Source organism: Macrotis lagotis, chromosome 1, assembly GCF_037893015.1.
Source record: "Macrotis lagotis isolate mMagLag1 chromosome 1, bilby.v1.9.chrom.fasta, whole genome shotgun sequence".
NCBI classification, from domain to species: Eukaryota; Metazoa; Chordata; class Mammalia; order Peramelemorphia; family Peramelidae; genus Macrotis; species Macrotis lagotis.
The window spans coordinates 354,788,981-354,811,491 of NC_133658.1; the positions used below are offsets into that span (position 1 = coordinate 354,788,981).

General features: G+C 40.1%; 1 protein-coding gene across 3 annotated transcripts in view; it reads right to left on the bottom strand.

Moving 5' to 3' along the window:
• Positions 1 to 22,511, bottom strand: part of MYBL2 (MYB proto-oncogene like 2) — a 58,035-nt gene that overhangs the window by 10,889 nt on the left and 24,635 nt on the right. Inside the window, exons 7-13 of one of the 3 annotated variants that reach the window (XR_012473701.1) lie at positions 21,815 to 22,213; positions 18,619 to 18,758; positions 16,549 to 16,648; positions 15,394 to 15,507; positions 10,007 to 10,123; positions 6,334 to 6,480; positions 1,309 to 4,166 (exon numbers count right to left, since the gene is read on the bottom strand). Coding sequence is in view for 2 of the 3 variants with exons in the window: in XM_074211999.1 (XP_074068100.1) it covers positions 4,038 to 4,166; positions 6,334 to 6,480; positions 10,007 to 10,123; positions 15,394 to 15,507; positions 16,549 to 16,648; positions 18,619 to 18,758; positions 21,815 to 22,213 (1,146 nt within the window). In the remaining variant the exon portion in view is untranslated. Of the gene's footprint in view, positions 1 to 355; positions 4,167 to 6,333; positions 6,481 to 10,006; positions 10,124 to 15,393; positions 15,508 to 16,548; positions 16,649 to 18,618; positions 18,759 to 21,814; positions 22,214 to 22,511 lie in introns of those variants that run through there. The other 2 variants (XM_074211999.1, XM_074212000.1) reach the window with 2 other exon arrangements.

A 22,511-nucleotide genomic window follows, 5' to 3' on the forward strand; every position in this document is an offset into this window, starting at 1 on the left:
AAAGCCAACACTAAGAGAATTACTGAATGTCAGAGAGGAGGGACCATCATGATCATCAATGCTAGGTCTTAACCTTTCTTATGCCACAGACTCCTCTGACAATCTAGTGCTGCCCAGTCCCCTAAGAATGTTTTTAAAAGCATAAAACAAAATAAATAGGATTACAAGGGAAACCAATTATACTGAAATATTTATCAAAAAATATTTAAAACAAGATCATGGAATCCAGGTTAAAAACCAATTAAGGGGGCAGCTAGGTGGTGCAGTGAACTAAGCACCAGCCCTGGAGTCAGGAGTACTTGGGTTCAAATGCGGTCTCAGACACTTAATAATTACCTAGCTGTGTGGCCTTGGGCAAGCCACTTAACCCCATTTGCCTTGAAAAAACCTAAAAAAAAAAACCCAATTAAGTTCAATCTCATTTTATAGATGGGAAACTGAGGTCCAGAGAAGAGAAATAACATGTCCAGTGTCATAAAGAGCAGTATCAGGACTAGAATCAGAATTCTAGTTCTGGCTCCCAATTCAGTCCCAGGGTCCTTTAAAAAAGTACAAGTTTGCCCATTACCAGTTTCTGTTCCAAAAGTCCCACTTCCACTGGAGAAGCACCTCCTCCATTTTTCAAATTCAAAGGGAACAAAATAACTACAAAGAAAATATCCAACATTAACAAGGTACTTTTACTTTACAAACAGGTTCATGTCTTATCCTCACAATAACCCTGGAGATGGGGATGAAACCACAGTATCATCACATCCATTTTACCAACACAGCCTTACTGACCCTGGGGACAGAGACTAGGGCCTTCTCCTGTGTTTTTATTTTAACTGGAATCCTCTCTTCTGAACCTTTTCGACCTCATAATAAAAAGTCAGTTCAAGAAGGTAGCCAGTCTGAAGAGGTCTCAACTTTATGGGACGATGAAGTGTAATGGGTTAATAAAACCACAACAGAATCCCTGCTGAAACTTGTCTTTATTAAAAGTCCTTGGATTAAAGATCCAAGATAAACTATTTATGCTTTAAAGAACAAACGGAAAATCGCTAAAACAAAAGATTTTTTTTCCCAGATTTGAAGGCAAAATGTAAATTTCCAAGTCAGTGTTCTTTAACAAAAAAAAAAGTGGGGGGTGGGGGAAGGTGCAAGGAACAATTTTTGTAAGACAGAGAACTAAAGGCAGTTGAAGGTTAGCCATTCTCCAGGTTTTGACTGGAGGAATCTAGAGCAGACTCAATCTACAGTACCACCCCTCTCTTCCTTCATGAAACCTTTGATTCCCTACCACCTCTTCTCTAAGATATCACTTACGCTTGAGTGATACCACTCATGAGATGGGCGACTGAGATCAAGGACCAGTACCATAAGAGAGGAAATGCACAAAATAGACAGCTTTCAGAAAACTCTAGTTGAGGAGAAATGGTATGCACATAGTCATAATACTGCTATTCATACATAATAGCTCTTCTGAGGTTTGTAAAGTGTTTTTCTCATAACCTTATGAGGTAGGTAGTTCAAGTGGTGTGATTCTCATGTCACAGATGAGTCAGCAGCCTCTGAGAAGTTATGTGGCTTGCTTACAATAACAGTGAGCAGATATTTAAGGTCGTATTCATCCCTGCCTCCTGAACTCCAAATTCAGGATTCTGGTATACCATACCACAATGCTGTACATAAGGAACAAAAGTACATGGACATCGAAGGCCAAGGGAGTTCCAAAGTGGTATAGAGACAACATGGGTGTTTTAGTGAAAAAGATATCAAGTTCAAATCTTACCCAAGACTTTTACAAGTTCTGTGTCCCTTGGGCAAGTCATTTAATCCATCAGCCTCAGTTTTCACATCTGTAGAAGAGTGATTATAGTAGCACCTACCTCACAGGGTAGTTGTGAGGGTCAAATGAAATCTCAAAAAGCAAACCCTTAAGGCTCTATGTAAATGCTTATTATCGACAAATAGTGGATAATAATCTCATTTCTAAAACACTTAGAAAATTTACAAAAGAATTCCTTAACAACAACCCTGAGAAATAGGTGGTCCATACTGACATGGCATGCCAAGGTCATGAGGCCACAAGGTCACCACAGGGTCACAAGTAAATGTTAGGGAGCCAGGACTTATTAAACACCCAGCAGGTACCAAACACCCTGCTAGGCTAACAAAGGAAAAATATGACAAGTCTTTGCCCTTAAGGCACTTACAATCTACTAGTAAGAAACAACATGTGCAGATATGCAAAATACATACAAAATAAATACCAGGTAATTTGGGGAAGGTAGAATGGGGCACACCCAACACTGAAGGCAATTGGGTAAGGGCCCAAACCTGGGGCTTCTGGTTTAAAACCCAGGATTCTTTCCTATCTCTCATGTTTCCTCTCCACATGGAGCACAGTGAGTCAAGAATTATCAGAAAATATTGAGCAGACCCTTCTCTGATGCTCTCAGTCAGTAGTAATGATCTCTCAGCGCAGTTCCAGTCTTGATGACAGTTCACTGGACCACAGAATGAAGAGTTGGAAGGGACATTATTTGCATCTTTCATTAATCTATATGAAGGCCCTCTGTGGACAGTGCCCAGGTTACTCTTCTTTGTATCTCTAACATCTCCTATTATAGAGGTTTTGTAGGCAACAGACAAAAAGTCTGAATGAACTAAATGAAATATAAGACCATGAGATTGATTTAGATGAACAGATAAAAAGAAAAATAAGTAGGGCTGAGAAACCAGTATGATTCTGAAAATGTAAAGATTAACAAGAAGAGAACATTGTGAAATCACAAGGACAAACTCAGTCTCCAAGGAGAGATAGATGTTGTTTCCCCCAAAGCCTTTCCAGAGGTATGGGGCACATGCATTTCCAGATTTTTTTCAATGTACTGATTTTTTTTCTTTTTTCTTTTGAAAAATAATCTTTGATCTGTGGGATGACTCTGGAAGGGAGGTCAGGTGAAATGAAGGTGATTCAAAACTGAAAAACACTGGTAAAAAAAAAAATTTTTAAATGTAAGAATGCAGCAGGAGGAAAGGTTGGAGTCAAATCGTAGAGAACTTGAACATCAAGCGATGGGGGCACGGACTTGGAAACCATTGAGGTGAGGTCAGTGTGCTCACAATGAGAAAAGATTCCTTTGGCCTCAAAGGCAGGATCTACAGGATGGGCAGAGACCAAAGGCAGGAAGGGAGACTGTTCAGGAAATACCTACACTTGTGTTGAAGAGGAATGAGGGACTGAACCATATTATCAGAAGGTGGAAGTGGGAAGGATTTGGGAAAGCAGGGAGAAAACAGAGAGGAGAGAGAAAGAAGATTGGGAGAAAGAGGCAAAGGAAGATGGGGAGACTGAGGAGAAAAGCCTTCAGAAGCCAAGAAGACAGATGCTTCAGGGAGTTTTTATTTTTTTTTAAATTAATAATTAATAATATTAAATGCAAAAAAAAGGGAAAGGAGGGGAAGAATCAATGGAGAGACAATGACTGACACTTTCTCCAGCCCACTGGAAACCACGAAATCTTGGCTGAACAGGTGTTTGAATTTAATAGGAACTCCCCAAAGATCTTCCTTTTCAGGGTCATCAAGTGGACAGCAAGATCATGCTGAAAACACACAAACCAGGGGAAAAACCCCCGACATTCCTGGTATTAACAAGAGGAAGCAGGAGGGCAATCTCAAGGACTCTTGAGAGCACCTGATAATTTCCATAGAAGAGTAAGGGGAAAACCCAGACCCAGGGTAGAGATTCTGCAGAATCAAGGAAAGAGTCCAGAGCTCATTTTCCTTCCCCCAGCACAGATCCAAAATCAAACTTCTCTCTATTCAAGCACCACATAAAATCCACAGAAGGAATGGAGAGGCAGTCTTCTCTCTTGTACCACAAAATCCAATTTAGCCCCTTGAAAGTTTTTTTGGAATAAGTTATTTTGAAAAAATAAATTTTCAAACTCATACCCAGCTTAGGAGTCACCTGAGCCAGGGAACACATCTTTATGCCCCTAGGAAAAGTCAAAAAAGAAAAAAAAACTATCAAAATTCCCTATTTTTCATGACAAAATTAGTGTCCGAGAAGTATGGCTCTGCTTGAGGGTACCCAAAATCTGCCGGGCCTTTTCTTGCATAAAAAGTTGGTCTCTAGTTCCACCACAAGCTACAACTTTCCAAGCATTGGACATCTGGGAAGAAGAAAAAAGGATTTGTTAATTTTCAGAATCAAATTAACCTTTTCCAAAAGGCAATTATGGTTTCCCCTCAACCCCAACTTCTGCTATAAAAGTAGACTGACAGATTCCTGAGTCACAGTTTTTTTTTTTAAAAGAAGCCTCTTTACCTAGGATCTTTTTTTTTAATCACAAGGCAATAGGTTTAAGTGACTTGCCCAAGGTCACATAGTTGGTAGTTATTAGGTGTCTGAGGCTGGATTTGAACTCAGGTCCTCATGACTCCAGGGACGGTGCTCTATTCACTGTGCCACCTAATTCCTTTCCGGAGGTATATATAGGGCACTAGCTGCCCCTCAAACTCAACTTCTAATGTTATCCCTTTCTAAGGTTATTTCCCCTCTATTCTGTATTTATTTTCTATTTTCTGTTTTATATTATATTGTCTCCCTACTCCCCACCATTAGAAAATAAGATTCTTGAGGGGGGGGGATGATTTACTTCCCATATCTGTATCCCCAGTAACAAGTCTGTAATACTCTGAAGCCCTTAATGTTTACTGATTGATAGTAAACCTCTAGCCCCAAAGTCACCAACTCTGGGGTATACCTCAGGTCTGCTGCAAAGATTTCAAATGCAAACAAATACCAATCCTGGATGCTTGAATAAATAGTCCTGGAAAAAAAAACAAGCCCCAGCACTTGCAATACTGAAAATATTTTTTTTTGTTGCCCTGCTGGGATGCAGCAGAAACCTTGAATTTGGGGCCAAATGACGCAAGTGCAAACCCTGGTTCTGCCATTTACTTTGTCTATAACTACAGGCAAGATTCTCAGTTTCCTCTTCTGAACTTTTTGTTTTATCATTTTTCTAGTTCTAGAAAGTAATCCTTTGGTGATAATTTGATAGGTTTGGCAGTGAATATATTAACATAGCTACATAGCACTGTCAATTTTATTACATTTGTCTTGTTGCTTGACTGCAGTTGGACAAAAGCCACATTCCTACTCATGAACTGACCTTTACTCCTAAAGAAGGTGAAATTAGGGACAGCAGGATATAACAGAAAGAAAAATCTGGAATTTGAGTCACAGCTCTAACACCAGGAGAATGACTTCCTCCTTTTTCAAATTCAGTTTCTTCATGTGAAGAATGGGCAATTTGCACTACCCACTCTCAAAGTATAGTTCTCAGAAAGAAAAAAATTGGAAACCTGAAAATGCTATAATAGGAATAAATGGGAGCTGTGATCAATAATACTTCTCCTGCTAACAGTCATGGAGACAGTTGGAAGCCATGAAGTGGAACTCTTCAGAGAATACTGAACTAAATGTACAGAATTCTAGGGTCCTAATCCTGGCTCAACCAATAACTAGTTCTTTGACCTTAGAGGAATTTACATTTCTGATTCAGAGATCAGAGACTGAAGGTAGGAAAAGAGCTCAGAGGCTATCAGGTCCAACCCCCTTCATTTTACAAATGAGGAAACTAAGGTCCATGAAAGTAAGTGAATAGCAATGTTGGCATTTGAATCTAAGTCCCTCAATACCAAATTCCACACACCCTTTCCATCTAATTCCCCTTCCCTCATCTTTAAAACAAAAATCTGAATAATCAGAATTATGAAAATCAGGCTTAGGTCTAAGAGTAGACACTCTTCCCCACCTAGGGGAGGGGAGAGAAAGTTGGGATTGACTGGCTTGGCTGCTGACCCTCAGACTCACTATGTACAAGGACTTAATTCTCAAGACAGACTCACTAGGAGGTTCATACATTGAACAGAGCAGCCATAAGGAACCTAAGCAAAACCTTCCAGAATGTGGCTTTTGTTCAACTAAAGACAAGCAACATGGTAAGTGAAATAAATAGACTTTTAAGGTTCAAGGTGCTCTCCCTCTTGTTTTCCGACCAGGTGAATAAAAACCTGGCTAAGCAAGTAGCCAAGTCAACACATGCTCCTCTTCCAGTATTCTTTTTAGGAACTCCTCTAAACAGGAGCGCCCCACCCCCACAAGAACTGAAGACCCTGGACGGGGGTGAAGGTGGTTATTTCATGCTGCCTGGGTCCTCCACGCACCAAATCCCAAAGAGGCAGAAACAACAACCAGTCCCTGGAGGACTCTGGGCTGGTTCACCTCTCAGACCATTCACTAAATCACAGTAAAAGCTGCATATGACTCACCGGAGCAGGTCCCTGGAAATGGCTCAATGTCTTCGGGAATGAAGTTTTCTCTGGCTTTGCCTGTAGAAACCCTCGGTTAAGCAAACTACTGTCATCTTTGCTGCTTGAGGAGGTCAGATTGAGGGAGCTAGACGAGAAGCTTGTTGGCTGAAAAGCAAATGAAGCAGAGATTTCATGGTGAAGCCTGGGACAGACACAAACAGACCTGCTCCACAGCTGCCTGGTTCCAGCCCACCTGGCACCACCTGGACACTCTCAGAGGTTGCCTGGACAGAGTGGGCCAAGATTTCAGAAGTCAGAAGCAGACACCAAACAGAAAGTCAGTCCAGTGCTCCTAAATACATCAAGATGCTGTCTGAAAGGACCTTGCCATTCCTTCTCAAATCTCAGTTGCATAAACTGTGACTGAATAGACAATAGACAAATACCTAAAACTATCCCTGTGTAATTTCCTGTTTTCTATTCAAACTCTCAACCACAGGCCCAGTCGAACAACAGATCTCCAGCCTGGCTAGCTTGGCTAGATCTACCAAGAAACAAAAGGAAATTTAAGGACAGAACCAAAATATCCCTGTATTCTAGAACTTCTAGTTTAATGGGAATGGAAATAGGACTTAGAAATTTAGAGGTGGGGGACAGCTCGGTGGCTTAGTGGCTAGGGCACCATCCCAGTCAGGAGGTCCTGAATTTGAATCCAACCTCAGATACGTATTAATAATTGCCTAGCTGTGTGACCTTGGGCAAGTCACTTAACCCCACTGCCTTAACCCCCCCCCAAAAAAAAGAAATTTAGAGGGAGACAGAACTCAGAAGAGATTGGTTTCTAGCTTCCCGTATCACAAACACACCCCTTTTCTCCAGTCCCGGAGCCATGATCCAGGTCAGGCCTTCATCTGCTCTTATCTGGACTACTGCCCCTTAAATTGTTCTCCCTGTTCCAATGCTCCCCTATAAAATCATCCAAACAAGTAACCTGTCCCAGTCCTGGGCATTTTCTTGGGCTGTTCCCCCATTCCTGGGACTTCTCCCTCCTCTACTCTGATGACTGACCTCCCTGACTTTCTTTAAGTCCCAACTAAAATTCCACCTTTTTTTAAGAAGATTTTTCCAACCCCTCTTAAGTCTAGTAGTTTCCTTCTTTTTAATTATTTCCTATTTATCCTGAATATACTCTATATTTATCTGCAGGCTGTCTCCATCAGAATGTAAACTCCTCGAGGGTGTCTTTTTTCAGCCCTGTCCAATTCCTCCATTTGGGCCTTTTTTTTTTTTTGCAAAGATACCAGACTGGTTTGTCACTTCCTTTTACAGTCTATTTTACAGATAAGGAAATTGAGACAAAGTTAAGTGACTTGCCCAGGGCCACACAGCTAGGAGGTGTCTGAAGCTACATGTGAACTCCGGGTCTTCCTGACTCCAGGCCCAGCACTCTATCCCCTGTGCCACCCAGCTGCCCCTCCCAGATGGTAGGGCAGGCTTTTACCTCTTTTTGGATCCCCAGAACTTAGTGCATTCAGTGCCTGGCACCCAGTAGGCATCTAATAGATATTTATTAATTAACTATTGATGTGACTGCACCACCACCACCAGGCTCCCCATTAGCCCTAGGATCAATCAAAATTTTCTGTTTTTAATTTAAAGCTTCTCACAAAACTTTTGTTAAGAGTTCTTCATGACCTGGTCCTTTCCAATCTTCCCCACCTTTCTTATGTATCATTCCCTTCTACAAACTCTAGCCAATCTGGACTATTTAGTGTCCTCTATTTCCCACCTCCAAGTCTCTGTACTCCTCATGCTCAGAACATTCTCCCTCCTCTGCCCTTAAGAAGCTTACATGCCACCTTCCTCAGAAGGCCTTTGCCAGGTCCACCAGCTGCTCTGGGCTCAGCCCTTTAAGGCTGCCACCCGTCTGCCTCCCATATACAGATCTTCCTGGTACCTATTTACATAGTGTTGTCTCATTCAATATTGTTTTTCTCTCGGTCTCCCTTGAACTTGACCCCTGTGCCAGGGCCATAGTAGTGCTTCATAAACGCTTGCTGATGAGTTGAGTGATGAGGACCAAAACTTTTATTTTATGAAAAATAGTTAAATAGTGTTAAACAGTGTAATCAACAGTGCTAGACTTGAGATCAGGAAGAGCTGAGTGCAAATCCAGCCTCAGACACTTATCTAGTCATACTGGGAACAACCAATAACTATATATAACTAGTAGTGATTATTATTTAACATGTTAGCCTCAATTTCTGCATTTGTAAATGGGGATAATAGGAGCACCAACTCACATGGTCACTGATTAGATTAAGTAAGAAGCTATCCAAAGCATTTTGTAAACTTTAAAACACTATCTAAATGATGTTATAATAATTGTTATTATTATTCCAGAGAAGGAAAATGAAGATCAGAAAGGTAGCTTCTGTCAGTGACTGGGTCAAGATCAGAATCCAAGTCTCCTGGCTCAGTCTAGGGTGCTTCCACAGTGCCATTCTGCCACCCCCCCTCCTCCAACATCTTTAATTTTTTCAAATACAACAGTTAATGGAGAACACATCTACCAAGAAGTCCATCTTGTAGCACTAATGGGAGAAATCACACATACTAATGAAAATCTTAATTTCTTGAATTGTGGAAGCAAACATCCATACAGTAACTAGTTCAATACAGTGGAAAGAGCCCTGGAACTGGAATCAGAGGATCTGGGCTCAAATCCTGTCACTGCCTTTACTACCTACATAACCTGGGACAAGTCAACCTTCCTGCAAGACCGATTTCCTCATCTATATAATGAAACAATTGGTCTAGACGAGCCCCCTTCTGGTTTGACATTTAAGAGAATTTGTGATGAGTCAAGACTATATGCCTATTAATCCACAAAGATACATCAAAACCCCTGTCCTACACAGAGCTATAGACATAGGAATAACTCAGACAAGAGGAAGGATTGGTATGATTGCTGAAAGACCTCTGCTGCCCAAGAGGCTTCACTGCCAAACAGGTTTTGTCAGCAAACAGAGGGCCCTGTTTCAATCTTTGCTCCACTGGACAAAGCAAGATTTCTTTAAAAAGATCAAAAAGACACTTTCATTTCTGCTTCAAGCTCCTGGGACACCTGCAGTTGTTCTCACAAGTAGGTCCAAGTTTCAATAAAAATACTCTTTGTTTCACACCCTGCCCCCCCCACCCCCATACCTTTTGCCAGGAGATCGAGAAGTTTTCTCCTTCAGCCTAAATGTGAAAAACTACAGACCAATTACCAGCAACATATATATGATCCTCATTTCCCTAAGACACACACCATCTTGATCCAGTGAGCCCTACCTATTTCTGTAATAAATCTCAATAGAGAAAAACCATGACTTAGGTTTTAATCAAGGCTCTTTCCTTAGGGGAATGGGAATGTTTTCATTCTTGTAAAATGAAAGGGTTGGATTTCTAAGATCCTTCCAATCTTCATGTTATAAATATCATTTACTATAAAACAGCTACAGACAAAAAGCCTTGAAGCATCTTTCATGAAAGGCTCTATACTATTTACTAAATCTAAATTCTTTGCAACTCTGGGTCACAGCTATTAGGATGCCTACTATTAATTCTCCTTGTAGTGACATGAATTGATCCACCTCCCCCTGCAAATCTAGCGGAGAAGGTGCGTGTGGAAAGTGGGTTCCCTTACCTGGTTTCTTTTAATACACACAGTCTTTGGCAGAGAGGACACCACAAGCTTCAGATCTTCATCCACTATGTCAAGAGCAAGAGATTTTCGGACTTTCTTGATTGGACTCCGATGTAGCTAAAAGATAAGTGAAGAAAAAAGGCAGTCAAGGAAAGGGATTAGGAATGAGTATCTATAATTCAATTTGGCAAAGTGCTTGTTCTGTGAGAAGCATCGTGCTCACCACTTAGGACAAAGACATCAAAAACAATATCATTTCTGGTCCTTAAGAAGCTAGAGCTACATCAAGAGAGGGCAAAATGCACTAAACTGTATGTATGCTCTAAGGCAGAATGTGATAGGAGCAAAGAAAAGAGGGGACCTAACAGCTGAAGAGGAAAAAAAACTTTTTCCCTTGAGGGGTGAGCAGGTGGAGGGCAGTAAGGGAAGGCTTCAACAGACAGATCTGTCAACCAACAAGATAATAATGAACAAAGGGGAAAGTAGCTTCCTGTTCAAAGTTCTAAGGAGCTTTCTCCAAAAGTCTAAGCCCCAAGTAGAATACATGGAGGCTGGGCTGACAGTTCTGGAAGCCCTAGAAACAACAGTGGCCAAGGAAGACTGAAAAAGTTCCTTGTATAACAAAAAGATTTACAGCATTCCTGACAGTGGGGGGAAAAAGGGAAAGGGAGAGAAGGGGGAGAAAAGAGAAGTTTAGCAAAACCAATCAACAAATCAATCCAGTCTGGGAGCATTTGCATTTCTTTTCTTTAAAGAAGAGAAAAAGGAGCACTTTTTGAACCCTTCCCCAGGGTCAATTTTGGTCAGGTCATCATAATTAGAATGTTCAACCTTGAACAAACTTGTTTTTAAAGGACTAAGGAATGATGACCTTGCCTTGGAGGACCCCACAACTTAAATAAGACAGTCTCCCCATATAGACTCTCTCCAGATAGACTCAGACACCGACATACACACAGCTTCACAGGTTACACACACAATATGGGTGTGTGTGTGTGTGTGTGTGTATGTGTGTGTGTGTTTTCACTCTTTGTTTTATATCAAATTCACACAGCAAAATAGACACCCTGGCAGCAGGGGTGGTGGTGGGAAGAATTGATGTGGAAAAAAATTCACTTCTTTCTACTGCTCACACATACTGCAGTGCTTCAAAAGGTTGCAGAAATACAAGTCAGGTACTGAAAGGAAACTCCAAAAGCCACCAGGCATCCAAGTCCCTAGTCTCACAGATAAAGACATTGGGGCCTGAGAAAAGTCAAGTAACTTGCCCAAATTCAATCAATCAATGAAGAGTACTGTTTCAGTTGTGTCCAGTTCTTCTTTGTTCCTAAAGATAATGGAGTGGTTTATATTTCCTTCTCCAGGGTATTTTACAAATGAGGAAACTAAGGCAAACAAAACAAGGTTAAGTAAATTGTCCTGGGCCTGGAATCAGGAAGCTGTTGATGATTGTTTCAGTCACATCCAATTCTTTATAACCTTATTTTTGGGTTTTCTTGGCAAAGATACTAGAATGGTTTCAAGACTTGAGTTAATTTGGCCTTAGATTCTTGCTAGTTGTGTGATCCTGGGAATACAAATAGAATGAAAAAAATTGCCTCTCTTCACAATAAGTTTATATGGAGAGACAATAGAGAAAGGAAGTAAAATTGTAAATAAGGCAGCCAGGTGGCATAGTAGATAGCTACTCGATGGGGAGACCTGAGTTCAATTTTTTTTTTGGGGGGGGGGGAGGATTTTTGCATGGCAATGGGGTTAAGTGATTTGTCCGAGGTCACACAGTTAAGTAAGTATTAAGTATCGAGGCTGAATTTGAACTCAGGCCCTCCTGACTCAGGGTTGGTGCTCTATCCACTGTACCACCTAGCTTCCCTTCCTCCACCCCCACCCCCAATTCAAATTTTGGCAGAGACTATAGCTGTGGAACCCAGAAGAAGTTGCTTAACCCCTCAGTTTCAAGAGTGCCTACTTGACTAGACTATGGTTGGAACAAAGAAGATACTATGTTTAAAGTGCTTTGTGAACCTTAAAGAAATGCAAAGTAGTCAAATACAAGCAAGTGTGAGAGGAAGTGCTCTTAAAATTGAGGTAATCAAGACAGGCTTCAAGTACAAAGTGATGATGCATGAGCATCTGGAAGGAAGAGGATTCTGTTGGGGTCACATTTGAACCCAAGACCTCTGACTGTAGACAATGCACTTACCTCTTTTTTAATTAAACACTGAGATTTCATCACTCAGGGTCCTCCCTCTACTGACAGAGGCAGCATCCCCAGTAAGGTCTTCACAGACAGGCTACTGAGCTTTTGTCATCAGAAAAATTGATCACCTCAGGCAAGAGGCTGCTTCCAGTTTTGACTAGGCTAGTTCTTTAGCATCAGACATCAGCTAGTCCCAAGAGAATTGCCCCAGGTCACAGAGGTAGATGCTGAAAGAGGCAGGAGTCCTGACTAACCAGAACCCTTATCCTTCCTACAAGATCACAGTCTTTATTTCTCTGTTCTGTCTCAGTTATCTGAGATTCTTCCATGAAAGTCTTTCACTACGTTTTGTCACTGAATCACTGCAAAGTACCCTTAGGAGAAGAAATTAAGTCCAATTCTCTCATATGACAGATGAGAAAACTGAGTCCCATAGAAAGGAAATAAGCTGTCCAAGATCACAGAAATAACAAATAAAGTCAAGAATAGAACTGAGGTCCCCTCTCTCCAAGTCATGTTCTCTACATTAAACATCGGCCAAACCACAGAGCAGTTATCTTCATTGGAGAAGAGTGTATTGCCACACTGTTGAAATTACTAAATCCTTGAAATATGGACCCTAATACTTCACTAAATCACCTATAAGAATGGCCAAAAAGGACTTTAGAAAATCTGTAGAACAGAGCATCCACTTCTGAACTTTGCTTCTATTTCCTGATCCACAGACAAGTTGCTCCCCCTAGAGTCCTCCAGTTAAAGGAAGGGATTGGCTTCCAATTAAACTGTGAAAAAAATCTTGGCATGGGAAGATTTGTAGAAATTGATAAAGACTGAAAGAAGCAGAAACAAGTGAACATTATATACCAGGACTACAACAATGTGAATGAAAGAGCGGCTAAAAGAAAGTCAATCTACAAAGTCTGCCATCATACAAATGGAAAGGATTTTTAAAAATAAATTGAATGCTGCATAATTATAATGATCAAGGCCCACAGAAAAGTTATGAAATTGGACCATCCTCTCTCCCTTTTCTCTAGAGAAAAGGGTGGCATGAGGGTGGAACATTACAAATCCTGGCAGACAAGACTGATGTGTTGATTGGTTTTGCTGAATTGCATTTTCCCTCTTTCTTTTTAAATCTTTGTTGGAAGGAGGAAAATCTATTCAGAAATGAAGGTGATTGTAAAACAAAGGAGTTGAATAAAAACAAGATTTGTTTTGAAAAGCAAAAAGTCAAGACAAAATCCAAGTAACTGAAAAACCAATAAAGGTTCTAAAGAATAGATATTTTAAAATGGTTTCCCTCTCAAAGTAGAATACAGGTACCATACACATTATCAAATAATGGTCTCTCTATTGGTTAGAGTCTGTTGAGTTGTTCTTTACCATAGGTAAGGGCTGAATTTTGAGGAAAGGATGAATGAGAAAAGAGTACCAGAAACAAAAGACATTAATAAACTGTATTAAAAATCTTTGTTTTCAAAGGTTCTTGGGATGACTTCTTTAGATATTAAAGGGAAAAGGATATTTTAAAATAATTTTCCAGAAACTGGTTCCCAATTTGCTTACCTGTCTCTAGTACAGCCAGGAAAATGAAAATAGGCCAAAGAAATGGGTTGAGAATGAGACCTGAAAAAGTAGCCTTATTATTATTAAATGATAAATTACTGACGAAGTGGAAAGAGCACTGTACTGAAAATTAGAAGACTCAAGTTCTAATTTGGGTTCTGATAATGATGGCTGTGTGACCTTGGTCAAGTCCCTTTCCCCTTTCTTGGGCTATAGTTTCCTCATATAAAAGGAAATTGATTTAGATGATTCCTAAAGTCCCTTCTAGCTCTGTTGTTCCAACTGGACTCAGTTCAGTACTGACTATGTGCTTGAAAAATAATGAAGAATTTAACAATAACAACAATATTGTAAAAACAATCCACTCTGAAAGACTAAATAAACTAACAGTCCTTGATAAAGAGGAAAGAGAAGTGAAAAACAGCTGATGACTCCCTCTTTATATACACACCCTTTTCATCTCAAGCCCTTTAGTTCAGTTTCCCCTCTACCATGGAGGTGCCATCTCCACAGGAGATATTCTGAGGGTCTTGTTCTGAGGAAGGGCACAAGAAACCACAAAGCTACTGCTTCTCATCCTACTGCCCAACCCCAAACCAAGTGCCTTGCCTGGACACTCTATATACTCATAGTCCTAAGCGGTCCTGAAGCTACATTCACACTGTAGAGAAAGTGATCACTTCCTATTAAAAACCTCCTTATTCAGGATGCCCATCAACTGGGGAATGGAGGAAAAAGTTGTGGTGACTGACTATAATGGAATATTACTGTGCCATAAATAGGCAGATTTCTGAAACACTCACATGAACTAAAGCAAAGTAAACAGAACCAGGAGAATATTGTATACAGCAAGAGAAACATTGCACAGTGATTATAAATGACTTGATGATGATGGTGCTTGTCCTTCATTCTCAAAGAAGACCATGACATCAGGAAGGTGATGCCATGACAAGCACATGAACTGGATTTGAGTGAGGAGGGGCTGTGCTAATTCACCAGCCTCACTTTCTCCACCAGAGCCATCCAGTGGTCAGACATGAATCAGGACAAATGGAGATGACTCTGAATGCAAGGCAATCAGGGTTAAGTGACTTGTCCAAGATCACATTGCTAACAAGTGCCTGAATTGGGATTCAAACTCCCGTCCTCCTGACTCCAAGGCCAATGCTCTATCCATTGTGCCACCTGCTGCCCTGTGAATGACTTAGATATTCTCAGCAATACAATGATTTGAAACAATTCCAAAGGACTTATGATGAAAATGCCACCACCTCCAAAGAAAAAAACTGATGGAATCATAATGCAGATCAAAGAATACAATTTTTCCTTTCCTCATTATTCTTCATGGCTTTTTTCTTTTGGTCTGTTTCTTCTTTTTCAAACTATTATGAAAATATGTTTTACATGATTGCACATAAATAATCTATACCAAATTGCTTACCATTTTAGGGAGGATAAGGTGAAAGAGAGAGGGAGAAAATATGGAACTCAAAATTAAAAAAAAATTTGCTAACATTTCTCTTTATAGGTAATTGGAAAAAATAAACTACCATTAAAAACAGAAAAAAAAAAAATAAAAATCCTCAATCCTGACAACAGCAAGACAAGATCAACTCACTCCTTGTTTCCTCTTTTGCTTCTCAAGTTTCAGATCATCTTCTATAATCAGTTCAATGCCAGCCTCAGTCCGAAGAACCTCCTTCAAGTCTTCTTCCAGGTGTGGGGTCTGGGGCTGAGGAGAGTCAAAGGAAATATATCCCAAGTATAACCCACTTGCAGATGACCAGTTATGGGTCCCAATCTTTATAATGCTACTCTATGCTGATTCGGAGCCATTCACCTTAGTCTTTCCACTCCTTGTCTTTTTCTCTCCTACCCCCAACTCTGTTCCCACTCTCTCCCCCTCAAAAAAAAGAGGTAGGCAACAGTATGGTAAACTGGAAAGACCTCTGGACTAAGAATCAGAAGTCACAGGTTCTAGCTCTCCCAATAAACCCACTGTGTGACTTCCAAAACATTACTTCCCTTTCCCTGGGCCTCAGCTCAGTTTCTCCATGTGTAAAATCAGGAGATTAGAATAGATGATTTCTAAGGCCCTTCCAGTTCTCTCATCCTCTATGACTCAATAGTCTCTAAAGGTCTCCTCTAGCTCTAAAACTCCATGAGCTCACAAGAAGCTCATTTAAAAAAAAAAAAAAGAAAGACATTTATGCCAAGTGCTTGAGGGCAAATTTATGATTAAATTAAATTGCTGTGGTTTTAGTTCCTCTCTAGATAGTTTTAGTAGATGTTACCAATAAGATTTTTCTAAAAGCATTGAAAATTTAAGAAACCCTGTTGTGATAATGTAGCTAGGGGAACAATAAGCTTGTACTTATCCTCAGGTCTATAACTTCACCAGGGAACAGCCTAGAATAAACACAAACATTGGCAAAAAAAAAAAAAAACAACTCATCTTTCCCTCAATTTCAACTGAAGGAGGGGGAAAGATCCTCCAAATATTGTTCTAAATATGCTGGATTTCAGTTTAAATTCTGAAGACCAGGAGGTTACACTAATGAAGGAATTACCCACTACCAGGACTGCCTTAGTCCTGTTGAATTTCCATATATTATCAATGCAAGGGAAGTTTAAGAAAAATCTGAACCTACTAATTTCAAGTCATTAATTACTATTAATTTTCCATTGCACTGAGAGTAAAAATAGTGTGAGGAAGCACAGGCCATTGAAAGCATCCAAGGTAGAACGGAAATTCTTTAACATGGGCACCTACCAGAGGTTTTAGTGGTCCATACTTCTCCAGGGCATTCTTGAAAGGGGTGGGTGTATGGGGAGTGTTGTCCATCGAGTATTTCTGATCCGGGGTAACAAAACTGCCAGTAAATGGAAAAGAGTTGTAAGAGCTGGAAAATATAGCTGGTCTCTTCCAAGGCCCAGAGCTGTCTGAGACTCACAACTGACTCATAGCACATTCTCTACCTTTTATTCATAATAGTAATAATAGCCAGCATTTCTGCAGCCCTGCAGCACATGTGCCATGTGTTTTCTAACCATTATCTCATTTGAGTCACACTACAGCTCTGAGAGGCAAGTGATAAAGAAGCATTATTATCCCCACTTTACAGATAAGAAAAGAAGCTGTGAGAGACTGAGTGACCTGCCTAGGGACACAAAGCAAATCAATATCTAACTAGGGATGCAAACCTAAGTTTCTCAAACTTCAAGTTCAGCACCTTACACACCATTCTATCCTCTGAGGAAAAGGGAGTGAAGTTTGTAAGTCTAGATTCAATATCTAAAGTGGAAGTTCTAAAGACCCCCAAGACAACAGTCTATGAGTATCTGTCCCCAGAACACAATACTTTAAGCCTAAGGATTCTTAACCAGGGTTAAAATATTTTTTTAATCATTTTGATAATCAGCCAGTCAATTCACATTTAATAAACATTCACTAAGTGCAAAGTGCTATGCTATGCAACTAAATTTCAAAATCATTTTGAGTTTTTTGGTAATCTCACAGATTTGATTTTATGTATTTAAAACCAATATCCTGAGAAGGGGCCCATAGACTACATAAACCTGACTATCAAAAAAATCCAGGACATTAGAAAAAGGTTAAAAACCTTTGCTTTAAATGGAGACTTACTTTCTCTCCAAAGACTTCCTTTTTTGGGGGGTGTTTTAAAGAAAATAGTAAGACATGGGCAAAAAATAATAACTAATGCATTTCTATAATGTTATGAGATTTTAAAAGTACTTTACAAATAGTATCTCCATTTATGCTCACATCAACCTTGGAAAGAGGCACCACATTTTACAGATGAGAAAACCAAGGCAGAAAAATGCTTAAGTAACTTGCCCAGGGTATCACAGCTATGAAGTGTCTGCAGTAGGATCTGAACTCAGTCCAGGTCCAGTGCTCTTCCTAGGAGTTAGGGCCTTTGGATGTGAGTTCTATCCTAGCCTCTCACACTTTGCTTGTTATATTAGAGATTTTCATTTTTATGTGATTTGTGGAGAAGATGTCAACTTGCCCTGGTAGAGGGGATTTTCCTCATTTGAGAAAATATGCCAATAAACTCACAAGTCCTATCTAAAGAATTACAAAGTAATTTGTTTACAATAACTCTTAGGGTAGACAGTACAAATATTATTAGTAGTAGTAGTAGTAGTAGTAGTAGTAGTAGTAGTTCCATATTATAAATGAGAAAATAGAGGGTCAGAGAAGTACCACAAGATTCCTAGTCACAGAGCTGGGATTCACATGTGCCAGACCATCTGATCTGGCCTCACCTCTCTTTGCCTCAGTTCATTCATTTGTAAAATAACAGGACCTGACTCAATGGTTGCCAAAGTTTTTCCAATTTATGATTTTAATTTCTTGACTGTATCATGCAAGCTCCCTGAGGGTAAAAACTTTCACATTTGTAAGGCAGTGCTTTTCAGACATTGCCTAGTATACAGAAAGTATTTAATAAATGCCTTTTAACTGATCTGAGTTAGGTACTCTTATGTCATTAGCCATAGCTTTTATTTCTTGTTTTGGGATTGCTTTGGAAACAAAAGCATAGAGAGAGAAAAGAGGTTTGATAGAAGTCATATCAGGTCATATGGTGAATGTTTGGAAGTAGAAATTCTGGATTCATGTAAGGTTAGGTGTAGAAGACTTACACATTGGGGCGGCTAGGTGGTGCAGTAGATACAGCACCCACCATGGAGTCAAGAGTACCCGAGTTCAAATCTGGGCCTCAGACACAATAATTACCTAGCTGTGTGGCTTTGGGCAAGCCACTTAACCCTATTTGCCTTGCAAAAACCTAAAAAAAAAAAAAAAAAGACTTACGCATTGCTTTTCTGATGCAGTGGGGTCTTGTCCCTGTGTAATGGGGTGGTAACAATGACCTTCTGGCTACACACAGGTGTGGATGTCAATGAAGGGCTCTCTAGTTCCAAAGTATCTTGTTTGGTCCAGAAGTTTAAAAACTGCAGAAGGAAAAAAAATGTAAAGATAATAAGACCCTGAGCTCTTTGGGAAGCCCTGACAAGGGATTTCTCTAGTCATCAGCTCAATAAAGACTTAGGGTTGGGAAAGAAAGACCTCAGAGGACATCTAGTTGAAAAGGAAAACCTGACAGGGATTGACAGTTGCCCCCCCTCCAGCACTGAATCAATGAGTCTGTAAAGTGAACTCCTTCCCTCAGCACTTCCCACAGTGGCACGTAACTGAGGATAGTGGGAAACATACTGAATGAGGAAATGGGAGGCCTTAGTTCTAATCCCAGGTCTACTACAGGGTTCATAGCCTCAGTTTACTCATTTGTAAAATGTGTATTAGGCTTGATCATAGTTTTTAACATGAGGTTCATGAATTTGCTTTTTTTTTTTTACTATTGGTAAATGGAATAATAGAATAATAGAAACCAGTGTTTATGTTCAACTCTCAATTTGGGATGCTCACCATGTAGATTCAACTTCTAATTACCCAAGGCAAGGGAGAACTGAAATCTACAATCAAATTCCTTTTAATTATATGCAATAAAATTTCCTTTTGGTCATTAGATTGCATTTCTTCTTCCACTAGACTTTTCTGGTAAAGGAAAAAAAAAAGTACTGAGGCAGTGGAAATATCCCCAATTTAAGTGTCACAAGTCTGATATTTTATAAGCAGGTGAGTACTACCTAACTAGGTGACTTCACCTCTTTGACTCAGTTTCCTAAGCTGTAAAATGAAAAGACTACTTACTTGATCTATACTACACAGTTTTTTTTAAAAAAGAAAACAGCCCTCTAAACTCTAAAAGTAGGAACTGTTGTGATTATTGCTTCTACTCTTTTACCAATGGTCTGGAGGGGAAGAAGGAGAAGTCATTCAATAAATCTGGTGCCCCTTGGTCCCCGATTATAGGGAAGGAGACAAGTCCTTAACCACACTTGTTTTCAGGCATGTTAAAGTTACTCCTTCAATTGTTGCCTCTATACAAATGACAGCACCAGAGAGGAAGAAACAATACTGGATCCACTTTTTAAAAATCAAACCCATCATCATCATCATCATCATCATTTCAAATTTCCCTTAACCTCTACTTTATCTGGATGGGGACAAGAAAACAGATTGTCTCTGCCAAAAAAAAATCTTTTATTTCCATTACACAGGTAGGGAAAAGAGGCACAAAAAAAAAAAAAAACCTGAGAAAGTCATGTCATATAATAATCACTACCAGTATTACCTCTACCACCGTCATTACATTTATATAACACTTTATGGTTTGCCAATTATCTCATCCATCCACTACTAATAACAATTCTGAGAGTAGATATCATTATCACCCCCATTTTACAAAAAAGGAGCTAAGGCAGAGAGAAGTGATTTGCGCAATCACAAAGCTAATAAATATCTAAGGCAGTATTTGAACTCAGATGTACTGGTGCCGAGGCTAGTAAGTATTATCCATTGGTGACCCAGCTGTCCTAAGGTCACATGCACCTTCAAGGTCAGAAAATGGGCAAAGCAGAAACCCAAACTCAGAATACTGGCCTCAACTCCAAAATACCATTGTTGGACCAGGAGCAACTCCCTGGACTAGGATTAAGGATAAAGTGAGGCATTCAATTTACATAAATGTATGGCATGGAAACAATGTAAAGACCATCAGACAGCCTTCTGTGGGTGGTGGTAAAAAACTGAAGAATTCAGAGCCTTGCAAAAAATGATGGATATGTGTTACTATTGTATATAATTGGAAAACAAATAAAATGTTAAAGAGCTGAAAGAAAAAAAAGAATAAAGTGAAGGATGGGGGATCCCCTAATCAATAGCAACCCTGGTTCCCTAAATTTCCTTTTTTCCTTCCTCCTTTTTCACAGATCTATGTGCAAACTCATACTTCTGATTCCAAGGACTATTACTGACAGGGTTAAACTCTGACCAAGAATGAAACATCCACATCAGGGTCCTGGGCTCCCCCAGAAAACAGAAGATTAGAGCTAGAGGGCAGGACAGTACAGTAGAAAGGACACAGGATTTGGATTCAGCTTTTCCATTATTGCCTGTGTGACTTGCCCAAGCTAGGTAATTATGAAGTGTGAGGTTGCATTTGAATTCATATCCTCCTGATTCCAAGGCCAGGACTCTGTCCAGTGTGCTACCTAGTAGATCCCCGCCCCCCAACCAATCTTTTTGATCTATGAAACTGAGGGATTTAGACAGTTGTCCTCCTTCCAGCTCTAAATCTATGAGTCTATAAAATAAGCTCCTCCCTCAGTATATCCCACAGTGGAACGTAGCTGAGAATAATGGTAAACACACTGGACGAGGAATTGGGAGACCTAACAGAAAAGTCACTTATCCCTCTCATGACCCCAGTTTCCTGATCTGTAAAATGTGTATTAGGCTTGATCACTGTTTTTAACATGGGGTTCACAAACTTGCTTTTTTTACTACTGGTAAACAGAATAATAGAAATTCTTAGAATAATTTGAAATTTGATCATTTTGATAATTTTACTTCAATATCATTTATTTCCTTTGTAATTCTATGTATTTTATTTTATACATCTAAAAACATTATTCTGAAAAGGGATTCATGTATTTCATTAACCTGTCAGAGGACAATGACATAAAAAAAAAAGAAGACGTTTTGGGCTAGATCATCTATAAGGTCCTTTCAAAAAATAAAAGTAAAATGCTGGCAGATCTCTAGTAGATATATAAGCCATGAATCTTTCTGTGATACCCTAGTGGAATATGGGTCACAGAACATCACAAAGAATAATGCTGGGATCACCCATGCACAACCAAAGAAGAATCATTTCAAATCAGCATAAAGGATGAGCAGGGACAAGGGATGAACAAGGTTATTTAAAAACTGGTTCCATTCATTTGATGGAATGGTACATAGTAGTGCAGTGACAGTGACCCTTGTGACTTCCCTGGCTCAGTGATATCACAGAATGTGCCTGATCTCTTAGTCAATCTTTTCCCCCCACAGCACATCCACTAAAAACATCCAGAGACCTGGGAATACCTTGAGAGCAACTCACCTGAGATGGGGAGAAGGGAAGTGTTTTCACCGGTGTACTTTTGGGGGTGAGGCTATTACAGGAATCCACAAAGGAGTAGCTGGCATTAGGGCTGTTCTCTGTGACAGGAGAAAGAGTGACTCTTCTCTTCTTCTGTCGCTTGAGGATGGAGGGTGGGGTGCTAAAGCTGACTTCGGTGTTTGGAGAAATGGGGATCAGCTCCCCTCGGCTGCCTTTGCTCAGGTCAGAGATGACGTGCCCATCTAAGCGGTACTCTGTCATGCTGTGGGCAGAGACGGTAGGCTTGCAGAATGTCTGTTTAACCGGGCTGTTGCTGCTACTGCTGCTGCTATTACCACCACCGTTGGACAACTCCTCGGGCAGGTCAAAGTGACTTAAGTCACACCATCCATCAGGATCCTGTGCAGGGTAGGTGAGATCAATAACCATGAGCAACCCAGGTGCTAAAACAGTTCTGGTCCAAGGGCAAGGAGTTCTACTAAGTCCTGCTTATCAATATTGACAACTGAGGATCCAAGAAGATGGTGACAGGCTGGACTGGTTTGATAAATTAAATCCGTAAGAGCTGATGAGGTCACTGAGAGTGTAGCGAGAGAAGGTTCAGGACAGATGGCTAGGGAACACCACAGTTACCTGGGTTGCGATATGGATAATGAAAATGGCAGAGGAGACTAAAAAGTGTTAGACAGGTAGGAGA